The sequence below is a fragment of the Myxocyprinus asiaticus genome, chromosome 4 (assembly GCF_019703515.2).
Source record: "Myxocyprinus asiaticus isolate MX2 ecotype Aquarium Trade chromosome 4, UBuf_Myxa_2, whole genome shotgun sequence".
NCBI lineage: Eukaryota > Metazoa > Chordata > Actinopteri > Cypriniformes > Catostomidae > Myxocyprinus > Myxocyprinus asiaticus.
In genome coordinates, this window is record NC_059347.1 from 12,777,268 (window position 1) to 12,803,523 (window position 26,256).

Sequence of the window (26,256 nt, forward strand, 5' to 3'; positions counted from 1 at the left end):
CAGGAGGTTGATGTGGGACTTATTGAAGGGCATGTCCCTTTCTTTTTAAATAGTCAATAGCCTTTAGTTTACATCATTTCCATTAACATGATTTGTTACTTGCCATTGCTAGTCATAAGTAGGTGGTATGAGGGAGATCTCATTCTAGAGAGCGTGTTATTGGGTAAAGTGTGTGGGTGCAATATGCCTCATTAATATCTTTGGTTTGTTTTGCTGTAAATTTTAAATGTGTAAATCTCTGTAAAATGTGTAAAAATGAAATTTGTCAACATTTAAGAGTACACTAGCATACAGTATACAGTATACAGTAGATGCTTCAAAAACAGGCATGAGCTAAAAACCACAAAACATTGATTAATAGCATGGAGGGCACTATTTTCTTGATTGCGCTAGGCACAGTGCAAGATGCAACGACTGTGCACTACTTCTTATCCAACTTTTGTGAGAGCACTAGTTCTAAGCGCAATTTTCATGCCAGCGCAAAGCACAAGTGGCCGTGGATAAGAGTGTTTGCGCTATTGTGGGTGTAGGCGTGCAAACTTTAGGTGTATTGTATGTTAATGATGTGGCGAATAGCACAAATTGCTAATTTCCTGAGAAACAGGTCATTGTGCTTAGACGTTTCACAGAACCATACTTGTTTTAAGTGCAAAGTCTAAACTCAGTTCCTGCATTTTGGATATTCCACCAGCAGGCAGTAATAAAACTCTGAAAATCAGTCGTAGTCGTTTTATGAAACAAAAATATTTTGTACGATATTTGTATTAAACTTTCTAGAGGTCATGGTTTATTTTTCAGTTCTTATTATTTTTATGTTTATATTTACAATTGTATTTATGATCTAATTTGAATTATTATTATTTTTTCACCTGTTGTCGTAGAGTAATTTTTAAGTCACTGCAAAGGTGGCTGGTGGAAGACGTTGGAGAGGATAAAATGTTTTGATTTTACAAGAGGTTGTTACCTAAGATTTTTTGAACATTTCGTTATTTTTATTATATTTTCGTGTTTCAATAAATGAATTATATTTCTAAAAGCAAAATCGACTGTTAGAAGTGAAAATCCACAGCCTAACCTGAGATGCCGATACAATCACTGTTAATACTAGCCATGATTTGTGTCACTTGACCAATATGATTAATCATACTTTCTACTATAATTTAACGCAGCGTACATCCAAATCCTGATGAGAACCACATTTTCCATGCATATAAAAGGAGCATGCCACTGTCATAAAAAATATGCCTGACCTTCAACAAGGATGCAGTTAATGCACAAAATAACGTAAGTCCATATTTCTATTCTTCTAATTCATTGCATATAGCCCATTTACACTACCAACTTCTTATGAATGTGCTGTCCTTGCTTATATCGCTGGTGCTTGATGGAACGGGCTATATATAATAGGACGCAGACGGTGCAATAACTGGAGAAGAACCTCAGAATTAAATTGCACCTGACCCAGACCATTAGCACTGTGCGCACTCAATTTTGCCAAACTCACTTGCAACTAGACTTCATGGCCATGCCCACTGAATTTATGTGTATTAATTATCGCTTAGCGCTAGCGCTCTTAAAATAGGACCCGGAGGCTTTAACAAAGCAAAATCTAAATCTAAATACATACGGGGGGTATGTACCTCCTGGGGTATGTGTAACCCTGGTTTTGGTATCACCAATATATAAATTATAAGAATAAGCCTCGTTTTAGATTAGCTGCAAAAATAAAATACAATGCTGAGAAAGAAAAGGGGAAATACAAAGAGAAAAGTGTGGACAAGTGTGTACCACAAGGAAAGATAATAAATGGTCTCCTGTGGCCCTAAAATGCAATCTGGAACCACTTATGGCTAATAGATACTGGAAATAGAAAGGTTCCCTTTCCACTAATAACAGTTGCACTGGAAATCTAATGTTTGTACAAGGTCTAGCATCATGAATTATTTACGAATGAAAGTTCTGATGTCAACTGTTGTTTATCTCAATGCCTGATATATATCCATGAGAAATTACACAGTATCACCGAATTTCAGAGGTATTCAATCAAAAATGAAATGAAAAAAATGTCTCTGTGATATTCTGGTCCCTAGATATGGCTCAGGTCTCCTTCAATTGTGCCATCTGTCAGGCAAAATTCTTGAGTCTGACTGCTTAGAAAAGTAACAGCATGCCTTTGGAGGTTTTTCGTGGAGCTTCTAGTTCAGAAAAAGCAAAAGACCAGAAGAAGGAAATCATTTTCAGATAGAAAATGTACAATACTCACCGCAACTGCCTCAAGGACTTGTTTAACAGCATCAGCTGCATCTCGTTCACTGTAGTAGCCCTTCTCCACCACCCTGAAAAAGATAAGGCACCATTCAGTCTCGAGTTTAACTCCATACTGAGGTGAAAAAAGGCTGACACCTTTTTCTGATTTTTTCCTTCATTAATTTTCAGCCTTGGTGTGAGTCCACAACACCTCGGTACACCACAAGAGATGAATAGTGACTTTTCCATCGATTGTTAATAAGAAAAGGCTGTTTTTCGAAAATAACTTAGGTCACCGTACAATTGTACGATATCAAGAAATAAAATGATTTTAAGTGAGATTAAAAAGAAGTGTGTGGCAGAGTAAAACTAGTGGGTTTCACTGTCGAAAGTTTTCCTCTATTAAAAGGTTAGTTTACCCAAAAATGACAATTCTGCCATCATTTACTCACCCTCATATCATTCCAAACCTGTATAACTTCCTTTCTTCCAGTGTTGATGCTGCTCTTTTTTTTTTCTTCTTTTTTTTAACAATATACAATATACATAATAGTAAATACACACAATAAAAGTAAATGTTGACTGAGGCAATGTACACACTAATCCATTTATGTAAAAAAAAAAAAAAAAAAAACTGATTTCGCTATGTTTACGCCTCTTATCCACACTGGAACGACGGTTTCCTCCACTGAAAACAGAGATTTTCGGAAACGCTCTCCATAACCACATACTTTGGAAACCGATGACGTTAGGAAACTGAAAATGGAGGGTTTTTTCAGTCCCTAATAGTCTGTCATTAACATTTCATTTCATAAATTAAGAGTAAATGACAGAATTTTTAATTTTGGGTGAACTAAATGATGTGTGCCCTGGTCGGTGTTATTTTGCTAGGTGATTAGTACATGACGGCATACTTGCACTGTTATTCCATAAAAGATGATGAACTCTAGTCTAGATTTTTACATATTCTGAAGAAAATGTGAGTTCAAACCCATGCAAAACTTGCTGGCACAATGCTAGGGTGCTGTACTGCGGTTGCTAAGTGGTATTCACAGTGGCATTTAGCATGTTGCTTGGGTGGTCTGGGTGGTTGCTAGGGCTTTGCAAGGTGGTTACTAGCATAGTAGGGTGTAAGGGGGGGGTTTCAGTGTGCCCCTTCAAAAAGTAAGGACGGCGAAATTATCGGGGTCCCCACCCCAGGTGGACAGAATCTGCACACCCTAATGATCTAAATGTCCCCCCGCCCTCCCCCAATGATTGCACTATAGTATCGGCCCTGGGAACTGATGTATAAACTTGCATATGCACAAAACGGGCATTGAAGTATGCATACGCAATTTCATCGGGAAAACTAAACTTGTGTAAATATGTGTGCACCGTCCGTGTGCTGTGCGTACGCACTGTTTTACTGGTGTGTGTCAAATGGGGACTCCAACTTGTCAAGTAATGACCTGAGCAGACTGATTATAGCTTTTCATATAATAACCCACATTTAGAATAAAAAAGTATGGAGTTAAGCACTCAAATCAGAAATAATGTAATGCAGCCGATATTAGACTATATATTTATGTAAATAACTGAAAGTGCAATATATATATATATATATATATATATATATATATTAATTCTGGGGTGAAATGTGACCTGGAAATGTTTTGGTGAGGTATACCAGACATGGCTCAGGTCACTCCTTCAATACATGTGATTTTGTCAGCCGTTTTATTGCCCCACAGGCTACAATTATAAGTCTGATCATTCAGAAATTTAACAGCTCCCTTCTCCTCAACAAGCCCTACAATTTGAGGTATCATTAATGTCCATAGCACAAATGATGTGGGACAAGTTATGAGTTAAGTTTTTGAAAAACCCCTAACCATAATTATTGAGCAACAGTAATTATGATGTTTGTCAGCCACCACTTATTAAAATTCTGGAAAAAATTTCAATGCACAGCGTGCAGTTCAAAACTTAATCAGCAATTATTAGCATGTACTACTTTACCCACATGGTGAACTGACCTGTCAAATAATTCTCCGCCGGTAACAAGTTCTAACACAAGGCTAATCTCCGCAGGGGTCTCGAAGATCTCCTTCAGTTTTATCTGACAGAGAACAGCATGCGAAAAGAGAACATTTCACTGGAGGAATTCAAAAACTTTGCATGATAAATTATTGATATTCCACTGCGCTAGTCTACAGCAGCTTTAATGTCTGACCAACATTTGCATTACCAGACCTTGCTAAATCAATCTCAGACAGTGGTATAGGAACAAGAAAGAGTGAACATCTAAATGCAAGTGGTCTGGTATCTTTATGCATATTTTAGGAAGTGAAACATTAGAACTGCCACAGGACAAAAGTAGACAACTCATGAACAGCATTTTTTCCCTTTAGACTTACTATATTTGGATGAGAGAGGCGCAGTAATACACCTATCTCCGTTCGTACAATCTTCTTGTCAACCTGCGAGAACAAGCAGAGTTATTGTCTGAGGACAAAGTGAACAAGGTGCACAATTATGAAGCCATTACAATCAGGTAACATGGAATTGCAACATCAACTCACTACAGAGGGGAAAATTTCTCTAAGAAAAGGAAGTATATCAAGCACTTTTATGTATTTAAAACTTCCAATGACTTTAGATTTAAAGGACTAGTTGACCAAAAATCTATATTCTGACAACATTTACTAATCCACGTATTGCTCCAAACTCATAAGACTTTTTTGTGTGTGCATGTAATACAACTGAGAAATTTTGAAGAATGCACTGGTTGCTCTTTTCCATGCAATTACAATGATTGGGGACTGGAGATTTCAGGCTTCAAAAAGGATGTAAAAGCACCATAAATTTATTATAAAAGTGATCCATATATATTTTAGCCTCTTTTTAGGATTAAAGTATTTCAGTTCCAAAAAAAAAAAAACAACAACATCAAAAGTCCATCAAATTGAACTGTGTAATGTTAAACAAAATTAATTTAATAAAACGTAAAATATTTAGGGTTTGTCCTACTCAAGTTATTGGTTTGTTTTGCACATAATAAGTGGTATTTTACGTTTATTGAACTATATTAAGACTAATTATTATTGTTTTAGTAAACTGTTACAAATTGCTAAAATCTTAAAATAAAGACAATATGACACCCTGTTTTAAAGTGAAACATTAACTTACACAAGTTATTAATTTGTTTGACATTTATAAGGCAATTACAGTATTTGCATAAAACTAACAGAAGTTCAGAATTTTATTGTAATTGAAACGTGCAAAACAAACCAATAAAATGAATGGATAAAATGTTCATTTTAAAGAGGGTCCAGTTGTCTTTAATAGATTTTACTGATTAGTTAGTTACAGCTTTTAAAAGCCAACACTAATTAGCCTTAATTATTGGCTTAATATTGTTTAGTAAACTTGAAGTATATGATTCCTGAAATTGAGCATTAATTATATTGCTTTCTACACAAAATTAAGATGTTCAATTAGTTGTAAAGTATGGCTAAGATAGCCTTACTCTACATTCAGTTAATTATTAATTACTGTCTTATTTATGCTTAACTAGTGCATTACTGTGAACCCTTAAAATAAAGTGTTACCATAAACTCTCCTCATTTGTTTATTCTGATTTCTCTGAAACAAGACAAAATATCCTATGTAATTCTGCTTCTTATGTAAATGTATCTTGTTTTAAGTATGTTTAGGTATTTTACTGGAAAACAATACAAAAATACTCAACTAAAAATTTTTTAATTTTTTTTTGCTGTGCAGTCCCCATTCTTTGTACTGCATGGAAAAGAGCAATCGGTACATTCTTCAACATTTGTCATTTATTTGCCATGGAAGAAAGTCATATGGGTTTGAAACGACGAAGGGTGAATAAATGATGACAAAATGTTCCTTTTTGGGTGAACTTAAATAATAAGTGTTTAATGATTTATTTATTTTTTTATACAAAGCTGTATTGTAGCTGTGCAAAGGCTGCATGTTATCTGATACATATTAAAGCAATATATATGTTATTAGTTAAAAATACCACAACAGCAAAGAAAACATTTTAATTTGTAAAAGCAGTAAACATCCTGGTTACTTGCGTAACCTCCGTTCCCTGATGGAGGGAACGAGACGTTATGTCAATGTAGTGACACTAGGGGTCACTCTTGGGAGCCTGAGACACCTCTGGTCTTTAATAAAAGGCCAATGAAAATTGGCGAGTGGTATTTGCATACCACTCTCCCGGACATACGGGTATAAAAAGAGCTGGTATGCAACCACTCATTCAGGTTTTATGCTGAGGAGCCGAGACAAAGTCCGGCCATTTCAGCGGGTAGTTCAGCAGGGACACAACATCTCGTTCCCTCCATCAGGGAACGGAGGTTACGCAAGTAACCAGGACGTTCCCTATCTATCACTCACTCGACGTTGTGTCGATGTAGTGACACTAGGGGTCCCTATACAAAACGCCGCAGTCAACCAGGGAACACAATTTGTGAACGCTACTGGGAGTTAACGGCGCATGTCTTCAGCTCAGGGGAGGTGAAAGGAGCTATGTGCAAGCGATACACCCGGCCGGCTGTCCCGGACTTACCTGCTTGTGCGTACCACTACACGGGACGAAACCAGTTCCACCCGGAGGCTGTAGAACCTCACAAAGGTGTTGAGTGTTGCCCAGCCCGCTGCTCTGCAAATGTCTGTTAGAGAGGCGCCTCTGGCCAAGACCCAAGAGGCCGCTACACCCCTGGTAGAATGGGCTCATGGCCCTACCGGGGGTGGCACGTCCTGGGTGTGATATGCCATAGTTATGGCGTCAATGAGCCAATGGGCGATCCTCTGCTTGGAGACAGCGCTTCCTTTCCGCTGTCCACCAAAGCAGACAAAGAGCTGCTCAGAGACTCTAAAGCTCTGCGTGCGATCCAAATAGATGCGTAAAGTGCACACCAGACACAGCAACGTATGGGCTGGGTCTGCCTCCTCCTGAGGCAGTGCTTGCAGGTTCACCACCTGGTCCCTAAAAGGGGTCGTGGGAACCTTGGGCACATAGCCCGGTCGGGGTCTCAGGATCACGTGAGAGTAGCCTGGACCGAACTCCAGGCATGTTTTGCTGACACAGAACGCTTGCAGGTCTCCTACCCTCTTGATGGAAGTGAGCGCAGTCAGGAGGGCAGTCTTCAAGGAGAGTGCCTTAAGCCCAGCTGACTGCAAAGGCTCAAAGGGGGCTCTCTCGAGACCCTGAAGAACTACAGAGTGGTCCCATGAGGGAACAAGGCGTGGTCTGGAGGGATTCAGCCTCCTGACCCCTCTCAGAAACCTGATGATCAGGTCGTGCTTCCCTAAGGACTTACCGTCCACTGTGTCGTGGTGTGTCGCTATAGCGGCTACATACACCTTCAAGGTGGAAGGGGACAGCCGCCCTTCCAACCTCTCCTGCAGGAAGGAAAGCACCGATCCGACTGCACATCTCTGGGGGTCTTCCTGTCGGGAAGAACACCACTTAGCAAACAGACGCCACTTAAAGGCATACAGGCGCCTTGTAGAGGGGGCCCTAGCCTGAGTGATCGTGTCTACTACCATGGGTGTCTGGCCCCTGGCGTCCCATCATGGAGATGGAGATTCCAGAGGTCTGGTCGCGGGTGCCAGATGGTGCCTGGGGGGGGCTGTCGCGAGAAGCGTGAGGTCCAAGAACCACGTCTGGGTGGGCCAGTAGGGTGCTACCAGGACGACCTGCTCCTCGTCCTCCCTGACCTTGCGCTGGGTGCAAGTAGGCTCACTGGGGGATACACATATTTGCGCAGTCCAGGGGGCCAGCTGTGTGCCAGTGCGTCTATACCGAGAGGTGTCTCAGTCAGGGCGTACCAGAGCGGGCAGTGGGAGGATTCTTGGGAGGCGAACAGGTCTACCTGTGCCTGTCTGAATCGACTCCAGATCAGCTGGACCACCTGAGGGTGGAGTCTCCACTCTCCCCTGAGGGTAACCTGCTGTGACAGCGTGTCCGCTGCAGTGTTGAGGTCGCCCGGGATGTGAGTGGCTCGCAGCAACTTGAGGTGCTGCTGACTCCAGAGGAGGAGATGGTGGGTGAGTTGTTACATACTACCGTTGCCGTGTTGTCTGTCCGAACTAACACGTGCTTGCCCTGGATCAACGGCCGGAACCTCCGCAGGGCGAGCAGAATTGCCAGCAACTCAAGGCAGTTGATGTGCCAACACAGCCGCGGGCCCGTCCATAAGCCGGCGGCTGCGTGCCCATTGCAAACAGCGCCCCAGCCGTCTTGGAGGCATCTGTCGTGACTACGACGTGCCTGAAGATCTGCTCTAGGGGAACACCTGCCCGTAGAAATGCGAGGTCGGTCCAAGGGCTGAAGAGGCGGTGACAGATCGGCTGAAGCCAGTGCTGAAGCGGTCTCATATGCATCAACCCGAGTGGAGTGGCCACTGCTGAGGATGCCACATGCCACAGGAGCCTCTGAAAGAATTTCAGTGGAACCGCTGTTTTCTGTTTGAATGCCTTCAAACAGGTCAGCACTGACTGTGTGCGCTCATTCGTGAGTCACACTGTCAACGAGACTGAGTCCAACTCCAAACCGAGAAAAGAGATGCTCTGAACCGGGAGGAGCTTGCTCTTTTCCCAGTTGACCCAAAGCCCTAATCGGCTGAGGTGCGAGAGCACCAGGTCCCTGTATGCACACAACATGTCCCGAAAGTGAGCTAGGATTAGCCAATCATCGAGATAGTTGAGAATGTGAATGCCCACCTCCCTTAAGGGGGCAAGAGCTGCCTCTGTGACCTTCGTGAAGATGCTAGGGGACAAGGACAGGCCGAAAGGGAGGACCTTGTACTGATACGCCCGACCCTCAAATGCAAACCGCAGGAAGGGTCTGTGTCGAGGTAGAATCGAGATGTGGAAGTACATGTCCTTCAGGTCTACCGGCGCAAACCAATCTTGATGCCGGACGCTTGCCAGAATGCGTTTTTGCATCAGCATCTTGAACAGGAGTCTGTGTAAAGCCCGGTTCAGTACTTGCAGGGCCAAGATTGGCCGCAACCTACCGCCGTTTTTCGGTACAATGAAATAGGGGCTGTAAAACCCCTTCTTCATCTTGGCTGGAGGACAGGTTCTATCACACCCTTCCGTAGGAGGGTAGCAATCTCCGCGCACAAGGTAGCAGCATTTTCGTCCTTCACCAAGGTGAAGTGGATACCGCTGAACCTGGGCGGATGCCTGGCGAACTGAATTGTGTAGCCGAGTCGGATGGTCCGGATCAGCCATCGCGACGGATTGGAAAGCGTAAGCCACGCATCCAAGCTCTGCACGAGGGGGACCAAAGGGACAATCTCATTGGACGTACCGGCAGGTGGGGCCTCACGGCAGGGCGGAGCCCGAGGTGCCACACCATGTTGTGGCCGTGCTGAGTCTAGGGACATCGAAGCACTTACCTGGCTCCTTGTGACCATCCCCGGAACAGCCTGGGACAGTGGAGGAAGAGGCCTGTCCTCGCGACCCGTGGAGACTGTAACATCAGGGGCAGATTTGTGCCACAGCTGGGCGCGCAGAGGCGGGGAGACCGCCGCTGGAGCACCAACCCTGCAAGGATGAAAAGGTGGACGTGGTCGTGATGATGGCTGTGCACACCGGTTATGTGGCCCTGGGAACGAGGAAACCGCTCTTTGCTGAACTGTTGGGTACCGCAGCCACTTGGGCATGCGGCGAAATTAAATGAGAAAGCAACAAAAGATTCTCCTCCCGGCCCTCCACCAGGGGATGGAGTGGTCTGCTTATCAGCTCCAAGGTGGGTTTTGTCGTTCCTGGGTCGCCCATCTCAGGGGCGCTTCGAAGCCTTCCGTGGGTTCTTGGCAGCCGGCAGTGAGACGGGTGGCGTCTGCTTCCTGTGGTGGGCTCCACGCCAGGGCCGGGCCGAAGGGGCGGGCTGCGGCGGAGCCGGTGCAGTCACCGCAGGGGGATGCCCTTGGCGACGAGCAGGCGGGGCGCGGGATCTTGAGCCGTGCCGGGGCAGGATGTGCCAGATAGCCTCCGTCTGCTGCTTCACTGTCGAGAACTGCTGGGAGAAGTCCTCGACAGTGTCGCCGAATAGGCCAACCTGGGAGATAGGGGGAGCAAGGAACTGTGCCTTGTCGGCCTCACCCATCTCGACCAGGTTGAGCCAAAGGTGTCGCTTCTGGACCACTAAGGTGGACATTGCCCGCCCGAGAGACTGCGTCGTGACCTTCGTCGCCCGGAGAGCGAGGTCGGTCGCCGAGCGCAGTTCCTGCATCATATCTGGGGCAGAACTACCCTCGTGCAGTTCTTTTAGCGCCTTGGCTTAGTGGACCTGCAGGAGAGCCATGGCGTGCAGGGTGGAGGCGGCTTGTCCAGTGGCACTGTAGGCTTTGGCCGTCAGGGACGACGTGAACCTACAGGCCTTGGACGGGAGCTTTGGGCATCCGTGCCAGGTGGTGGCGCTCTGCGGGCATAGGTGCACCACGAGCGCCTTATCCACCAGAGGAATCGCCGAATAGCCCCTGGCCGCCCCACCATCGAGGGTAGTGAGGGTGGGGGAGCTGAAAGATCGTGACCGGGCAGTAAAAGGTGCCTCCCACGATTTTGTCAGTTCCTCGTGCACTTCCGGGAAGAAAGGTACTGCAGCAGGGCATGGCTGCTTTCAGCGGCGCCGCAAGCCCAGGAGTCAATCATTCTTACGAAAGCAAGTCACGACCGCAACATTGCCATGGTCATGTTCTCGCAGTGAGTACATGATCCATCCACAAAGGCTGTGGGTCGCGCCCAGACACGAAAGACAGCGATTGTGATCGTCTGAAGTTGAGAGGTAACGACCACAACCAGGAATAACACACAAACGGAAAGGCATCTTTAAAAAGATGCGTCTTTAAAAAGATGTTCCGTGTGTGCCGCTCTTTTAGAGAAATATACTCTTTTAGAAAAATATACTCTCTTTTTTCTGCCGAAGCGCCCAGGGGCATTCTCTGCAGTGCACCAGTGCAGAGGAGGGAGAAGCCACTGAAATGTGCCGTCAGATCCAGCAGAGGTGAATGAGCTCAGTAAACATCGACCGTTCGGCTCCGAAGAGAAAATCTGAATAAGTGGTTGCATACCAGCTCCTTTTATACCCATATGTCCGGGAGAGTGGTATGCAAATACCACTCACCAATTTTCATTGGCCTTTTATCAAAGACCAGAGGTGTCTCGGGCTCCCAAGAGTGACCCCTAGTGTCACTACATCGACACAACGTCGAGTGAGTGACAGATAGGGAACTTATTCTTATTCTTGTACATTCTCTGTCAGGCATCTTTAGTAGTTATTCAGTGGCCTATAGGTCATATTTCAAGACATATAACAAGATATTTATTTATAGCATCTTGACAAAATAATGCCTTATAAATAGCATCAGCAAAATATAATATAATCACATATGCATTAGAGGCATAAGACAGCCTTAATATTACCTATACAATAGCAAATGATGGAATGCACTGTAGCATGTGGTAAGGTATGAGAGGCACAGTATATTGCGCTAACAACAGACTAGCTGACAGCAATTACTACCCACCATGCATCAGAGTGATGTAGAGTAATGGAAGGAAACAACAGTGAGGCCTTTTACAATGTTACAGCTGAAAGGAAATCCTGACCAGCAAACAGTGAAAAACAAAGAGCAGAGCAGAAAGCCTGGTAACATAAGGAGAGAGATCTGTCAGAGCACTCACTGTTTTCTTCAGCATCTTCACAGCATAGTGTTTCTGGGTGTCTTTCTGTCGGCATCTGAACACCACTGATGTGGCTCCCCTGCAAGAGAGAAAAAGAGCAAATGATTGACTTAGAAATGAGTTTGAGTCCATGAATTAGTATGGCTCAAGGTTAGGGATACCAATAAACCCCTAACCATAAGTATTAAACTTTGGCACATAATTCATCCTGTACTGATTGGGCTATGAACACGAATGATACCTCAAATCGTGTGGCTTATTAAGGTCTGTTAAGGACTGTTACATTACTTCTAAGTAATCTTAAAAATAATAATAATAAAAAAAAAAATTCCTGGGAGAAATAAAACAGGCCAAAGTTCTGACAGACTTATATTGAAGGAGGGACTTAAGCAGATTAACAGAGAGACTTGAGAATGTGCTCTTTTGACTTGAGTCAATAGAGTGCAGAAGTCTGGTTCTGGAAGTAAACATCCCATTAATTTTATCAGTAGACAAGTTTATTTTATTGATCACTTCTGAACCTTTAAAGACAGACCTACTCTGAGCTTCGAGATTGTTAATAGGTGGTCCAGTATATGCTTCTGCTGAAGAAATCAGCTCACATTATTTCAAGTTCATTTCAAGTTCATTTCTGGTGAAGAACTACTCTACCCATGATCCTGAAGAGAAACAATCCACCAATCAGAAAATTGTGGCAAATAAAGCTCTCCACCCACTCCCAAGACGGACTGTGTATGATGCAATCAAGTTGGTCTCCATACACTCTCAAACTACTTATACTGTATATTTGTATATATCTGAATATTTTCCAATAAACTTAAAATATATTGTTTATATACAATCAGTAAAATCAGTCTTGTACCTAGTATATACTGCATATATATATATATATATATATATATATATATATATACAGGTGCATCTCAATAAATTAGAATGTCGTGGAAAAGTTCATTTATGTCAGTAATTCAACTCAAATTGTGAAACTCGTGTATTAAATAAATTCAATGCACACAGACTGAAGTAGTTTAAGTCTTTGGTTCTTTTAATTGTGATGATTTTGGCTCACATTTAACAAAAACCCACCAATTCACTATCTCAACAAATTAGAATACATCATAAGACCAATAAAAAAAACATTTTTAGTGAATTGTTGGCCTTCTGGAAAGTATGTTCATTTACTGTATATGTACTCAATACTTGGTAGGGGCTCCTTTTGCTTTAATTACTACCTCAATTCAGCATGGCATGGAGGTGATCAGTTTGTGGCACTGCTGAGGTGGTATGGAAGCCCAGGTTTCTTTGACAGTGGCCTTCAGCTCATCTGCATTTTTTGGTCTCTTGTTTCTCATTTTCCTCTTGACAATACCCCACAGATTCTCTATGGGGTTCAGGTCTGGTGAGTTTGCTGGCCAGTCAAGCACACCAACACCATGGTCATTTAACCAACTTTTGGTGCTTTTGGCAGTTTGGGCAGGTGCCAAATCCTGCTGGAAAATGAAATCAGCATCTTTAAAAAGCTGGTCAGCAGAAGGAAGCATGAAGTGCTCCAAAATTTCTTGGTAAACGGGTGCAGTGACTTTGGTTTTCAAAAAACACAATGGACCAACACCAGCAGATGACATTTCACCCCAAATCATCACAGACTGTGGAAACTTAACACTGGACTTCAAGCAACTTGGGCTATGAGCTTCTCCACCCTTCCTCCAGACTCTAGGACCTTGGTTTCCAAATGAAATACAAAACTTACTCTCATCTGAAAAGAGGACTTTGGACCACTGGGCAACAGTCCAGTTCTTCTTCTCCTTAGCCCAGGTAAGACGCCTCTGACGTTGTCTGTGGTTCAGGAGTGGCTTAACAAGAGGAATACGACAACTGTAGCCAAATTCCTTGACACGTCTGTGTGTGGTGGCTCTTGATGCCTTGACCCCAGCCTCAGTCCATTCCTTGTGAAGTTCACCCAAATTCTTGAATCGATTTTGCTTGACAATCCTCATAAGGCTGCGGTTCTCTCGGTTGGTTGTGCATCTTTTTCTTCCACACTTTTTCCTTCCACTCAACTGTCTGTTAACATGCTTGGATACAGCACTCTGTGAACAGCCAGCTTCTTTGGCAATGAATGTTTGTGGCTTACCCTCCTTGTGAAGGGTGTCAATGATTCTGGACAACTGTCAGATCAGCAGTCTTCCCCATGATTGTGTAGCCTAGTGAACCAAACTGAGAGACCATTTTGAAGGCTCAGGAAATCTTTGCAGGTGTTTTGAGTTGATTAGCTGATTGGCATGTCACCATATTCTAATTTTTTGAGATAGTGAATTGGTGGGTTTTTGTTAAATGTGAGCCAAAATCATCACAATCAAAAGAACCAAAGACTTAAACTACTTCAGTCTGTGTGCATTGAATTTATTTAATACACGAGTTTCACAATTTGAGTTGAATTACTGAAATAAATGAACTTTTCCACGACATTCTAATTTATTGAGATGCACCTGTATATATATATATATATATATATATATATATAGAGTAGCCAATTTAAAAGCTTAACACTAAATTAATCGACAGCCTGTCTGCTAATCTTCAACATTTTTACACTATACTTTTGTAGTGAACTATATGTAGAGTTTGCTACGATAAAAATGCTGTTTAATAAGACAAGGTGGTGTAGAGTAGGGATGGGCTATACTAATTATTTTCTTTTTGATCCGATACCAAGTACTTTACTGATACCTCTAATAAATGTAATTTTTATGAATTCTTTGGATAAAATTAACTCAAATTATTACTTACATTCTTTATATATTTATAGGAAATTATTAGGCTGCTTTGTTTACCTTTTTAAAATTAGTAAGTATAAGCAACATATAAATCCACAAAATTAACCATAGATATTATTAAATGGCTACTATTACTAAAACCAAGTTACAATATGGATACTACAGTAATGCTGTAGCAAAACCATGGTTAATTGTATCAACAAAAAAAAAAATATGGTTACTACAGTCGTGGTTACTAGTCTTGGTTAATACAGTATTACTACAGTAAATCCATGAGTAGTTTTCATATGGGTATCATTTATTAACGAGGATTAAAGATCATTATCAATGTTTTAAAACCTGAATTTAAATAAGCCTGTAAAAATGGTCACACAAGCCCATTATAATACATGTCTGGTTTGTCATTACTTGGTGTGAATAACTCCAGATGCTGTTTTTCTGTCATTACCTCAGAAAAGCACGGCTCCCTCTTTGAACAAGTGCTTGACTGAAAGGGTGAGTGCTGTCGGACTGCTGGAGTATTTTAATATTTCTGCACGTCAAGATGTGCGGAAGAAAAAATAGTTCCGTTGCCATGCAACTATTCGCTAATATAATTATTATTTTCCACTTCAAAGCTTATGAGATGCATTAATATTCATGTTATCTAAATAATAAGATTACTAGTTAAAAATAAAAACTTCATATCGATATTTTTGATACAACATCAGTATCGGAAGTATCGATACTTTAGTATCGATCCGCACATCCCTAGTGTAGAGAATGTTGCGACAGGTAGACCTGATTTAGTATTTTATATATGTAATTAATTTAAATAACTTTGAAGACATCTGTTTTCACTTTGATATTAAGGGATTTTTCTGTTAATTATTGTCATAAAAACCACATTTAATCTACTTTGATTCTGTGCTGTGAGACAATAAAACTTCTTAGGAAGATGAATACTTTATGATTTATAGGCACTGTACCATTTGTAACTGACAGTATTGTCTTTCAGGTCACCTATTTTGGACTGGTAGGGGGTCTGACTGTAAAATAAACTGTCTGGAGAATAATGTCAAAACTAATGACGAACCAACTGGCGAAGCAAATTAACTGGCGTGGAGTGAATAGGAAGTATGGCTTTGAACCACTTGCCATTAAAGATGTTGTCCTCAGTAAGTTTTATTTGTGTATCATAGTGTTAATTCATTTTCATCGTTAAAGGAAACACATTTACACTTTCTTGCCGAGAGTTAGATGAGAAGATTGATAACACTATCATGTCTATATGCTAGATATGAAGCTGGAACCAGGAGATGGTTAACTTAGTGCAGTGTAAAATAATAATACATTTATAAATAATAATAATAATAAAAACTATTTAGTAATGAAAAAGAACCAATAAGATTGTCAATAAAGAACCGTATAAGGCATATCAATAAAATAAAGATAAAATTCTAAAAATATACACAGCTCTTTAATAAAGTAAAAGTATTTCTTATCAGATTACTCAGTTAATCAATGTAATAATTGGTAGAATACTTGATTACTAAAATAGCTGTAAACTGTACCCATTTACAGGCTGTGATACTTGCCAAAGTACTGACCATGCAGGGTGCCCAAACTTTTGTTATGGGCCTTTTTCTTTTTGTAATTTTGAAACTATAAAATATGTCAATTGTATTCATTTAAAATTAAATCTACAACACAATAAAGTCTGCAAAAAGTGAAGGGGTCTGAATACTTTCTCAAATGACTATATAACCCTGTAAAGTGCTAGTTTTTTCCCATCTTTTCCAGTCTTTATGCTAAGTTTGGATAACCAGCTTCATGTTTGAACAGGCAAACTTGTGCCATATTCACCTGATTGATCAATTCTTTTTCTTTGCAAGAAATGCAAGTACTGCCAGTGCGTCAAACGGAGACATTGAAAAGTTCATAAAAAGATGGCTGCAGCTTGCATCTGACAGAGATGGGGGAAGAGAGCAGGCTCTTAAGTAAGCAAATTCTTTCTAAGGTATGTTCCAAATGTTGTTACCATTCACCAGAGTTACCATTCATGTCTTCAGTCTAAGATTTCTGAGATCTATCTGACTAATTAACCATATGTGTCATTGTCTGTGCCCCCTCTTATCTCTCTCTTTCTATCAATCTGTCCCTCTTTTAGGGTACACTTACTTGAGGAGGGTCCTGAGGTTTTCTAGTTTTTTTTGTTTTGCATTTGTTCATGACACTATTTGCTAGCTCATATAAAGCTGTATGTTAATGTTAGGGTTCAAATAAATTCTCATATTTCTCATATTTTCATGGTGTCATTTTTACTTGGGGAAAAGGAGCACATATGGATGTTATGGGGTAGGCATGGGGTAGTAGGTGGGGATGCCATGAAAAAGAGAGGGTGAAAGGGCCAAACCCTCAATCCTTGTAAACTTGACATATTTTCAAAATTCTTAAGGCCAATATAAACTAATTTGTTTAAGCTTATAGTCCCCCTCCATTCCAGTTTGTTTTGCTTATTGCTTATAAGAAGAGTTATACTGAACACAAAAATGTTTTCAATTCTGTTTTAGATTAAGTGCAACTATAAACTTAATTTAGCAAACAAGCTAATATTGCTTTGGCAAAATGTCTTTTGTTGTTCTTATTAAATAGATGTAGTTTTGTATTTCATACACATTTCCCTTTGGCACCCAGACTCGGGCCAGTACCGGCTAAGTGTACAATTTTTGTTGCCGTGATTGTGGCCCTATGCCGGCAGTGTCGGCTCAGTTTTAGCACCCGGACTCGGGCCAGTGTACTTGGGCCGATTCTGGGGCTTCATTCATTTCCCGGTTTCACAAGAGTCTGGCAACTGCAAGTGGGCCAAGTTATTTCTTCTGGCCTGCTGGATCTGGGCCATTATCGGACCAAACCGTTTTGGCTACCTGGGTAATGTTATAGGTTATCAGGCACATTGAAGTTCCGTGAACCTGTGCATTTTCCGATCGGACGGTTATTTCATTTAAAAGCCGCACGCACTGGTAAAGTTTTAAAATCTTGTCTTTCTAGCAAAGTCTTTCTAGCAAGTCAATCCACTGTCGGCCATCTTTGGAACGCTCTCTGGAGGCTATTTCCAGTCATGACAGTGCAGCTCCTATCTACTTGAATGGAGAAAGACCAAAATCTCAAAAACGGTAGGTCAATATTACGATCAAAAAACATATTTCAAACTAGCAATAAAATCTGACAAAACTGGTATCATAAATTGTAATACTTTACCTAATATTACGTAAAAAAAAAACTAAATTTTCCCAGCTTTTATAGCTAATGCGCATGTGTGTTCTAGAGCTGATTGACAGGTGATGTCTGTATCTAAAAGGTGATTGTCTTCCTTTCTACATCCGTTGACCATTAGGTGCTCAGAGCTCTGTGGTTGAGTGTTCCAATTTCTCCCATTCATTTTAATATAAGTGGCCCATCTCTGCTAAATAATCTCTGTTTTAGTGCAGTGGTTGATTGACAGGTGGCTACTTTCACCCAAGAATTCCTTTGTTTTCCCCAGACTTGCGCTTTGGGAGTCAAAAATATCATTAAGCCTATCCACTGTCATGTCTATGCCATTATAATGGATGCTACGCCCCTGAATGTAGTACTTATAAAATTAAAACAAGTATGACAGATAAAAATAGACCATGACGGAAATTTTACAACTCAGTCCGTCAAACTGACAGATAAATAAAACTTTTTGTTTAGGGAGGTATGTTTTTAAAAACTACATAACTACAATTATTTTTTTAACTAAAAACATTTTACTTGCTTTTGGCACTGGAAACCTGCAACCAAATGTGATGTACAGCAAGTAAATTTTGTCATGTTCACGTATATTTCATGAGACCAGGCTGAAACACTTTCTTACTGCCATTGCTCTGCATCATCGGTAGGTGTGACCTGGAGCTCTGCCTACTTTGAGGTTGACTACTAATTCCCATTCAGTCCCATTCAGACAACATGAACACACCGGCATGAAAAGTTATTAGTGAGCATGTTAGCGCATTAGCACCATGAATGCAAAAGATAAACATGACAAATTTCACTTTATCTTCTACATACAGTATAAATTACTTTAAATCATCATCGAGTGGTTTAAACAGATTATTTTACTGATCTCATGTGAATTCTACTCATAGAATAAGGCATTATTTTTATTTATTTTTTTGTTAATGCATGATTTCCTGTAAAGCTGCTTTGAAACAATGTATGTTGTGAAAAGTACTATACAAATAAAAATGACTTGACAATTTAATGTCATATTTCTCAAGGTTTTACATGTAGTCTTGAGTGTCCACATATTTAAAAGTTCCTTTAAATGCCTCCCACAGCAGCATGGCCGGTGTCTGAATGTTCGCAAACAGTATGTCATTGCTCAGCTGTTTTGAACTTCTTTTTGGCTCTGAGTGAAGAAGCACCAGTGTGTGCCGGGGCCTTAAGCCTAGCAACTACCCAAAGCACCCTAGCAACCGCATAGCAGCACATTAGCAAGCACCACTCACATGAGGGGTGAGAATCAGCAGGTACTTGGCGGTACGGAATTATATCGATATCTAGGCCATAATATTATGATTCTTATGTTTGGAATATAGTCATTGAAACTACTATATTTTAAGATCTTTTAGATCTCCCCAAAATTCACATGTGAAAAATGTAACTTAAAATATTGATTATTGGCATTAAAATATCAATACAGCATTGTAATGTAAAATATTGCAATACTTTGAAATACTGATTATTTTCCCTACCCCTAACTAGTTGTTTAGCTTTGTGAGTTTTCTCCCTCTTAACATCTGATTTATGTTCTGATATCTTAATATCTGATTTCGCTGGCCCGGGACCACACCAGTATGTTGGATCCAAGCAAAAGCCAGCAGTTACAAACAAGCAATCTCAGCTGAAAAGTGTCCAGTGTGCAAATAAATGAAATTTGGTTTGACAGCTTGGCTAATACAATTAAAGGGGAGAGGCCACTACAGTGTCCTAGAACGAGCATCTGGGTGCTCATTAGGAAACCGGTGCCAGATCCAAACAGCTATAGAAACCCTCCCTCTCTCTCTGTGCTGACAGTACCCTCCCACTGACAGTACATGTGAATAGAAATCAGGCAAGGATAGCAACTAGCTTATTTATGCTCCAATCTGCTTCATGTAATATCCATGTCCAAAAACATTAATTTCATTTGATTATATAACCAGAAAGTATGTTTGATAGAATTAATATCCCTGCCAGCATTCAATGCAATTAGCAAAATACAACTGTAATAATAAAACGCAACTAACCAAATAATTGTGCATAGTAAGGATAGCAAAATAATTTGGCTTGCTAACTTTTAAAAAAGAGAGGAGAAAACGGGTCACATATTTTGTTGTTGACATTATAGGCTGTGCTTCCAATCGAAATCTTGTGTGCTTTGCTAAAAATTCATCTGTCACTTGGTAGAAGCTACAGTAGCCAAATTAGGCAGATGCCAATATAGTCTATGAAAGTATGTGAATTCAAATGCTTCTATTTATGGATTTCACACATCACTGCATTCCGAAATGTGTCAGAACGTAATTCATAATGCATTCAAAGTCTTGTTGCAGTGGCAAACATTTGAAGGCAATTCTATAGAGCGCAACAGCCCGCCTTTTTTTTTAGCTTCTTGATATTCAGAAATATTTTTCAAATTAATTTCTTTCCATAGGGAATTCAGAAAATCCTTCCTAAAAACATTTTAAACCATGAACCCAAACCAACCAGCTCCGAGGTGAACATTACAACTTTGATTTGAAACAAAAAAAAGTATTTGAAAATCTGACATAATCTAATTAAACCGATGAGAATAAAAAACTATAAATTTTATGTTGTTGATTATCTTTATAGAATAATTATATTTCAATTAGGGCTGTCAATCAATTTAAAATCTTAACTGAATTAATAACATGGTGTGCCGAATGCATATCAATAATTTCTGAGAAAGGTCCACAAATAAAGATAATTTAGTATATAATAATAACAATTATTATAATCTAAATAATTGAGATAGTCTAATACATTACATTATTTTGGGAGCACACATGTAAAAATTGATTAGACAATACAAAAAGTCAATTTATTGTTTCTTTTACTTACATATCAATACACATTGAGTGTTAATGGCCTACTCTATATCGTTTTTATTTTGCAATTGAGCACTTAAATATCTCACAGGACACCTTCCATCTGTGTTATTTGAAATGATTATGTACACATGCGTCAAACAGATGCTCTTGAAGAGTCTCACTTTGGGCTATCGCATTTCAGCGTCTCGTGCCACGAATGGTGCGTTGTAGGATGCTGTTTTAGGTTAAAAGTTGTTTGAAACATTGAAAAAAGTAACTCGAGATCCCTGCATTCTATAGTGCTCGCTCCAGCTGTATTTAAGCACAAAAGTGTCTCTGCTGCTCTCGATGAAGCATGTTGCCAGTGCAGCCCCAATCTGAGGCTGTGCTCACTGCCCCCTACTACACCGGGTTTGCCAAAACATCAGAAGAATTCCTTAATACGGATTTAGGTACAGTTAAAGGGCATGATTATTTGCGTTCCTTTTGTAATGTGTTTTTTATTTTTTATAGTTAATTGCACTAGATTAATGCATTAAATCGACAGCCATAATTTCAAGTTTATTGCAAAATACTCAGATATACACAAAAATATAAGCAGTTTGAAAGTGTAGGGAGACCGAGTTGATAGTGGACGGCTGCTGCTGAGCTCATTTGGTGCACTTCGTTGGCCCCAATTCTCCGATTGGTGGATATTTCTCTTCAGGATCATTGGTAGCATAGTTCTTCACCAAAACTTCTGCTATTAAACACGACTTTTTCAAAAATAATCTTGAAATAAGGTGGGCTGATGGCTTCAGCAAAAGCATATACCATCGATTTACAACCTCAGTGCACACAGGTCTGTCTTTAAAGGTTTATAGGTTATCCTTAAGAATACATTTCCCTATAGAAAAAAGTGAATGTGATTTTTACTTCTGGAACCAGACTGTTGTGCTCTATTGCCCTTTTGAGTGACAAGGTTTGTTACTGCCATAGTAAAGTAAGAGCGAATGTGGAGTGTGTGCAACGGGACTGTGTGCTTGCAATGCGTCAAGTAGTAGCATCAGCATCTGCGGTTTCTGGCCTTAGCGTACTGTATGATTCTGGACCCATAATGCTTTTTTACATTTGATCATTAAAAGTTAATAGAATGCCATAGCAGAAGGACCTACAGTATATTAATGAGGACACTCGGCTTGCAGGGTGATGCATGACAGGAAATGGATTGGGCACTTTTCCTCCAGGTCCTTAGCATTTGTCATGGACAACATGAAGTCAATACACATTAACACACATATATATATATATATATATGCAGACAGGAAACCAAATGACTTCATTCTTAACCATAAAGAATCCTCTCATCAATGTCTGGACTGTCGCACTGGGTTCAAGTCAACATGAAACAGCATTTGCAAACCATTTTAGTCCCTTCTATGACATATTTCCAAGTGAAACTGAATTTTCAGTGAGAAAAAAATACTTGATTTTCTAAACAGTAGCCTAAAACTAAGCCAAAATAGTGATTTGGCTTTTGGTCAATTTCCATTCTAGGTGACGTCAGCAGTAAAGGAAAAGTCATTTCAGAAGCGGAGCAATTTATTACATTTTGATTAACTTTTCCTAGAATAAAATGCACTGATGACAAGTAGTGCACAATAAGACCCATACTGTATATTAAAAAGTGGGGTCAATTTTGAATGATGACGTCACACTTTTAATTTTGAAACGGGGTTAGCATGGCTTGTAACCACAGGTTATGAAGTCCTGCATGCTCCCAATTTATTCAGGGCATCAATGATAGTTTGTGTTTAAGATTTAACGTGTGAGAGCATATTTAGCCTCAGTTTCATGCAATTTTGTCTTACCTTGAACCTTCACAGTTGGACATTCTTTATAATCCTCCACATATAAGTTAGTCATTCTATATTAATGAAGTCAATCTCCTTTTGTTGTAACGCTCAATAGTTGGAATGAGATGCTGGATGTCATGGTCCCGGTGAATTCACCGGTTTGTTCTGTTTGTTTTGCTTTTCTCTCCCTCATTTGTCTCAGGTGGTGCTGGCATGCATGATCGGCATTTCCATGGGAACATTGATTGTTTCCATGGGAACGCTGATCATGCCACTAATTAGCATGCTGACAGCACCTGTTCTTCGTTGATTCTCTGCCTACTTAAACCCTTTGTTGTGTCATGATCTTTGCTAGTTTGTTGTTGTGTGTTCAAGTAACTCACCTCACTCTCTCAGCCTCAGTTGGTCCTGTCTCGTATATCTGTATTGGTTGCCCGTCTCTGCCTATGTGTCTGGAGTGCGGTTACCTTCCAGTTTGCTGCTGCGCTTGTCCTTCTGCCCACACATACAAAGGAGGATTCTTCATGGATCTGCTCCCTACTACCATGACACATACATGCCTACAAACACACTCTTCATGAAGGATTCCTCACAGATCTGCTCTCTACACTGACACGATGCATACACACCTACGAACACACTCTTCACGGAGGATTCCTCACCGATCTGCTCTCTACTCGACCACGATGCACACACATCTACAAACACACTCACCGCCTTCCTGCTTCAGTCGGTGCCAGGTTCCCCACGCTTCACCAGCCCTGTGTTCTAATTTATTGTCAATAAATCCTGTGAACTGTCCCTCTGCTCTTGGGTCTTTTGCTTTCTGATAGAACAAGGGTCAGATCTCTGCTTCTAACCGGGCTCTGGAGATGATGCCGTTGCAGCTCGATGAGCTCACCTCTGTCGTCCAACAACTCCACCAGCCTCCGGATACTGGTCCCACCCAGGAAGCACCCTCACCAGCTCCGGCGGTTCCCCAAATTTCTGGGTGCTCTGAACCTCAATCCTCCAGCCCTGTTCTCAGGTGAGGCAGGTTCTTGCTGCACATTCCTTTCACAATGTTCCTTGTACTTCTTGTTGCAGCCCTCTGTTTTCCTGCCGGAGACAATGAAGGCCCGACTGCAGTACAGATCAACCAGTCATGCTGTTTCCACATTAGTGGATTCTGGAGCAGAAGGGAATTTTCTGGACATCTACTCGGCTTCCAAGTGGCAAGTTGCGGTGGTCCAGTTGGACGAACTTATCACAGCCCATACCATCAGCGGCACGCCCCTGACCATCGTCACTCATTCCACCAAGCCAGTTACCTTCGTCTCCGGCAATCATTCAGAACAGTTATCCTTCTACCTGGTCTAATCTCCATCGGCACGGTAGTGTTGGGATATCCTTGGTTGGTCACACACAACCTACACATAGACTGGTTAACCAATACTGTTCTTGCTTGGAGTTTGTGCTGTTTGTCTCACTGTCTTAACTCTGCTGTCTCCCGTCCAGTCTTGTGTTTCATTTCATGACATACCATGACTTGAGGGCGGTGTTCAGCTGGTCCCGCACCGCGACCCTTCCTCCTCATTGCCCATATGACTGTGCTACTGATTTGCTCCCTGGCACTTCTCCTCCACGAGGATGGCTGTTTTTGCTCTCTGCTCCTGAGAGGGAGGCCATGAACAGGTAATGATTCTCTAGAAGCCGGTCTCATCCGCCATTCCTCTTCTCCAGCAGGGGCAGGGTTCTTCTTCGTGGAGAAGAAGGACGGCTCGCTTAGACCTTGCATAGATTATTGAGGGTTGAATGACATTACGGTGAAGAATCGTTATCCTTTGTCATTAATATCTTCAGCTTTTGAACTCTTGTAGGGAACGTCCATCTTGACGAAGTTGGACTTACGCAATGCTTATCACCTTGTCCGGATCAGGGAGAGGGATGAGTGGAAGATGGCTTTTAACAGGGCAGTCTGAATATTTGGTTATGCCTTTCGGATTAGTCAATGCCCCAGCCGTCTTCCAGGGGCTCGTGAATGATGTGCTCCGAGACATGGTCAACCGTTTTGTGTTTGTCTATCTAGATGATACTCTGATCTTCTCCCAGAATATCCAGGACCATCTCCAGCACATCAGGAAGGTGCTTCAGTGACTGCTAAAGAATCGTCTGTTCGTTAAAGTCGAGAAGTATGCTTTTTCATGCACAGTCGGTTCTGTTCCTGGGGTTCACTGTTTCATCTGAGGGAGTGCGCATGGACCCTGCCAAGGTCAGAGCCATCTCTGATTGGCCAACCCCAAATTCCCACAAGGCCTTGCAGAGGTTTCTGGGGTTCGCTAATTTTTATCGTAGGTTTACTCGTAACTACAGCCAACTCGCCGCACCTCTTACAGATCTCAACTCCACCCGCACTGAATTTTGTTGGTCTCCGCGGGCCGAAGCCGTGTTTTCAAAATTAAAGAAGCAGTTTACTACTGCCCCTGTTCTTAGTACTCCTGACACTTCATGTCAGTTTGTGGTGGAGGTGGACGTGCCAGAGGTTGGGGACAGAGTGGTTTTGTCACAGCACACTTCCTAGTACAGAAAGGTGCATCTGTGCATTTTTTCTCACACCGCTTAACTCCAGATGAACGGAATTACGACGTCGGTAACAGAGAATTGCTGGTGGCCCAGCTGGTTTTGGGCGAGTGGCATCACTGGTTAGAGGGTTCGGGGAAAACTTTTGTGGTCTGGACTGATCATAAGAACCTAGAGCCAGCCCAACGTTCAGGTCCTGTCTGCTCACACCTTTATTCAAAGGTGCCGACGCACCTGGAAAGCCACCAGAGAAGCCCTCAAACAGAGTGGCGCTCGTGTTAAGAGGTCGGCGGACTCCAGCTTACGTGTGTGGTCAGAAAGTCTGGTTGTCCTCCAGTGACATTCCACTTCGACTCTCCTCACGTAAGCTTGGTCCCAAGTTTATTGGGCCATTTCCCATCATTAAGGTCATTAGTCCGTTGGTGGTCCGTCTCAAGTTACCTCCCTACCTCAAACGCATCCATCCCGTTTTCCATGTTTCTAAGATTAAACAGTTTTTTCATTCCAATTTGCATCCCACCGCACCCATCCTGCATCCACCATGTCTAGTTCAGGGCTCTCTGCCATATACTGTCAAAAGGTTGATTGATGTCAGGCGAAGGGGCAGAGGGTTCCAGTACCTGGTTGACTGGGAGGGTTATGGACCTGAGGAGAGATGTTGTGTCCCGGCTTGGGACATCCTGGACAGCGCCCTTATTGATCAGTTCCACCTCCGGCAAGGTAACTCTGGTGGGGACGCCAGGAGGCGTCCCTGGGGGGGTACTGTCATGGTCCCAGTGAATTAGCCCTTTTTTTTTCTCTCTCTCCCTCATGTGTCTCAGGTGCTTCCGGCATGTGTGATCAATGTTTCCATGGGAACACTGATTGTTTCCATGGGAACACTAATCATGCCACTAATTAGTGTGCTGACAGTACCTGTTCTCCGTTGATTCTCTGCCTACTTAAACCCTTCGTTGTGTCATGATCTTTGCTAAATTGTTGTTGTGTGTTCAAGTAACTGACCTCGCTCTCTCTGCCTCAGTTGGTCCTGTC

General features: G+C 41.7%; 1 protein-coding gene across 1 annotated transcript in view; it reads right to left on the reverse strand.

Moving 5' to 3' along the window:
- Positions 1 to 26,256, reverse strand: part of LOC127439888 (calcium/calmodulin-dependent protein kinase type IV-like) — an 81,965-nt gene that overhangs the window by 33,038 nt on the left and 22,671 nt on the right. Inside the window, exons 3-6 of the mRNA XM_051696177.1 lie at positions 11,959 to 12,037; positions 4,647 to 4,709; positions 4,266 to 4,348; positions 2,264 to 2,336 (exon numbers count right to left, since the gene is read on the reverse strand). Of these exons, the coding sequence (XP_051552137.1) occupies positions 2,264 to 2,336; positions 4,266 to 4,348; positions 4,647 to 4,709; positions 11,959 to 12,037 (298 nt within the window). The remainder of the gene's footprint in view (positions 1 to 2,263; positions 2,337 to 4,265; positions 4,349 to 4,646; positions 4,710 to 11,958; positions 12,038 to 26,256) is intronic.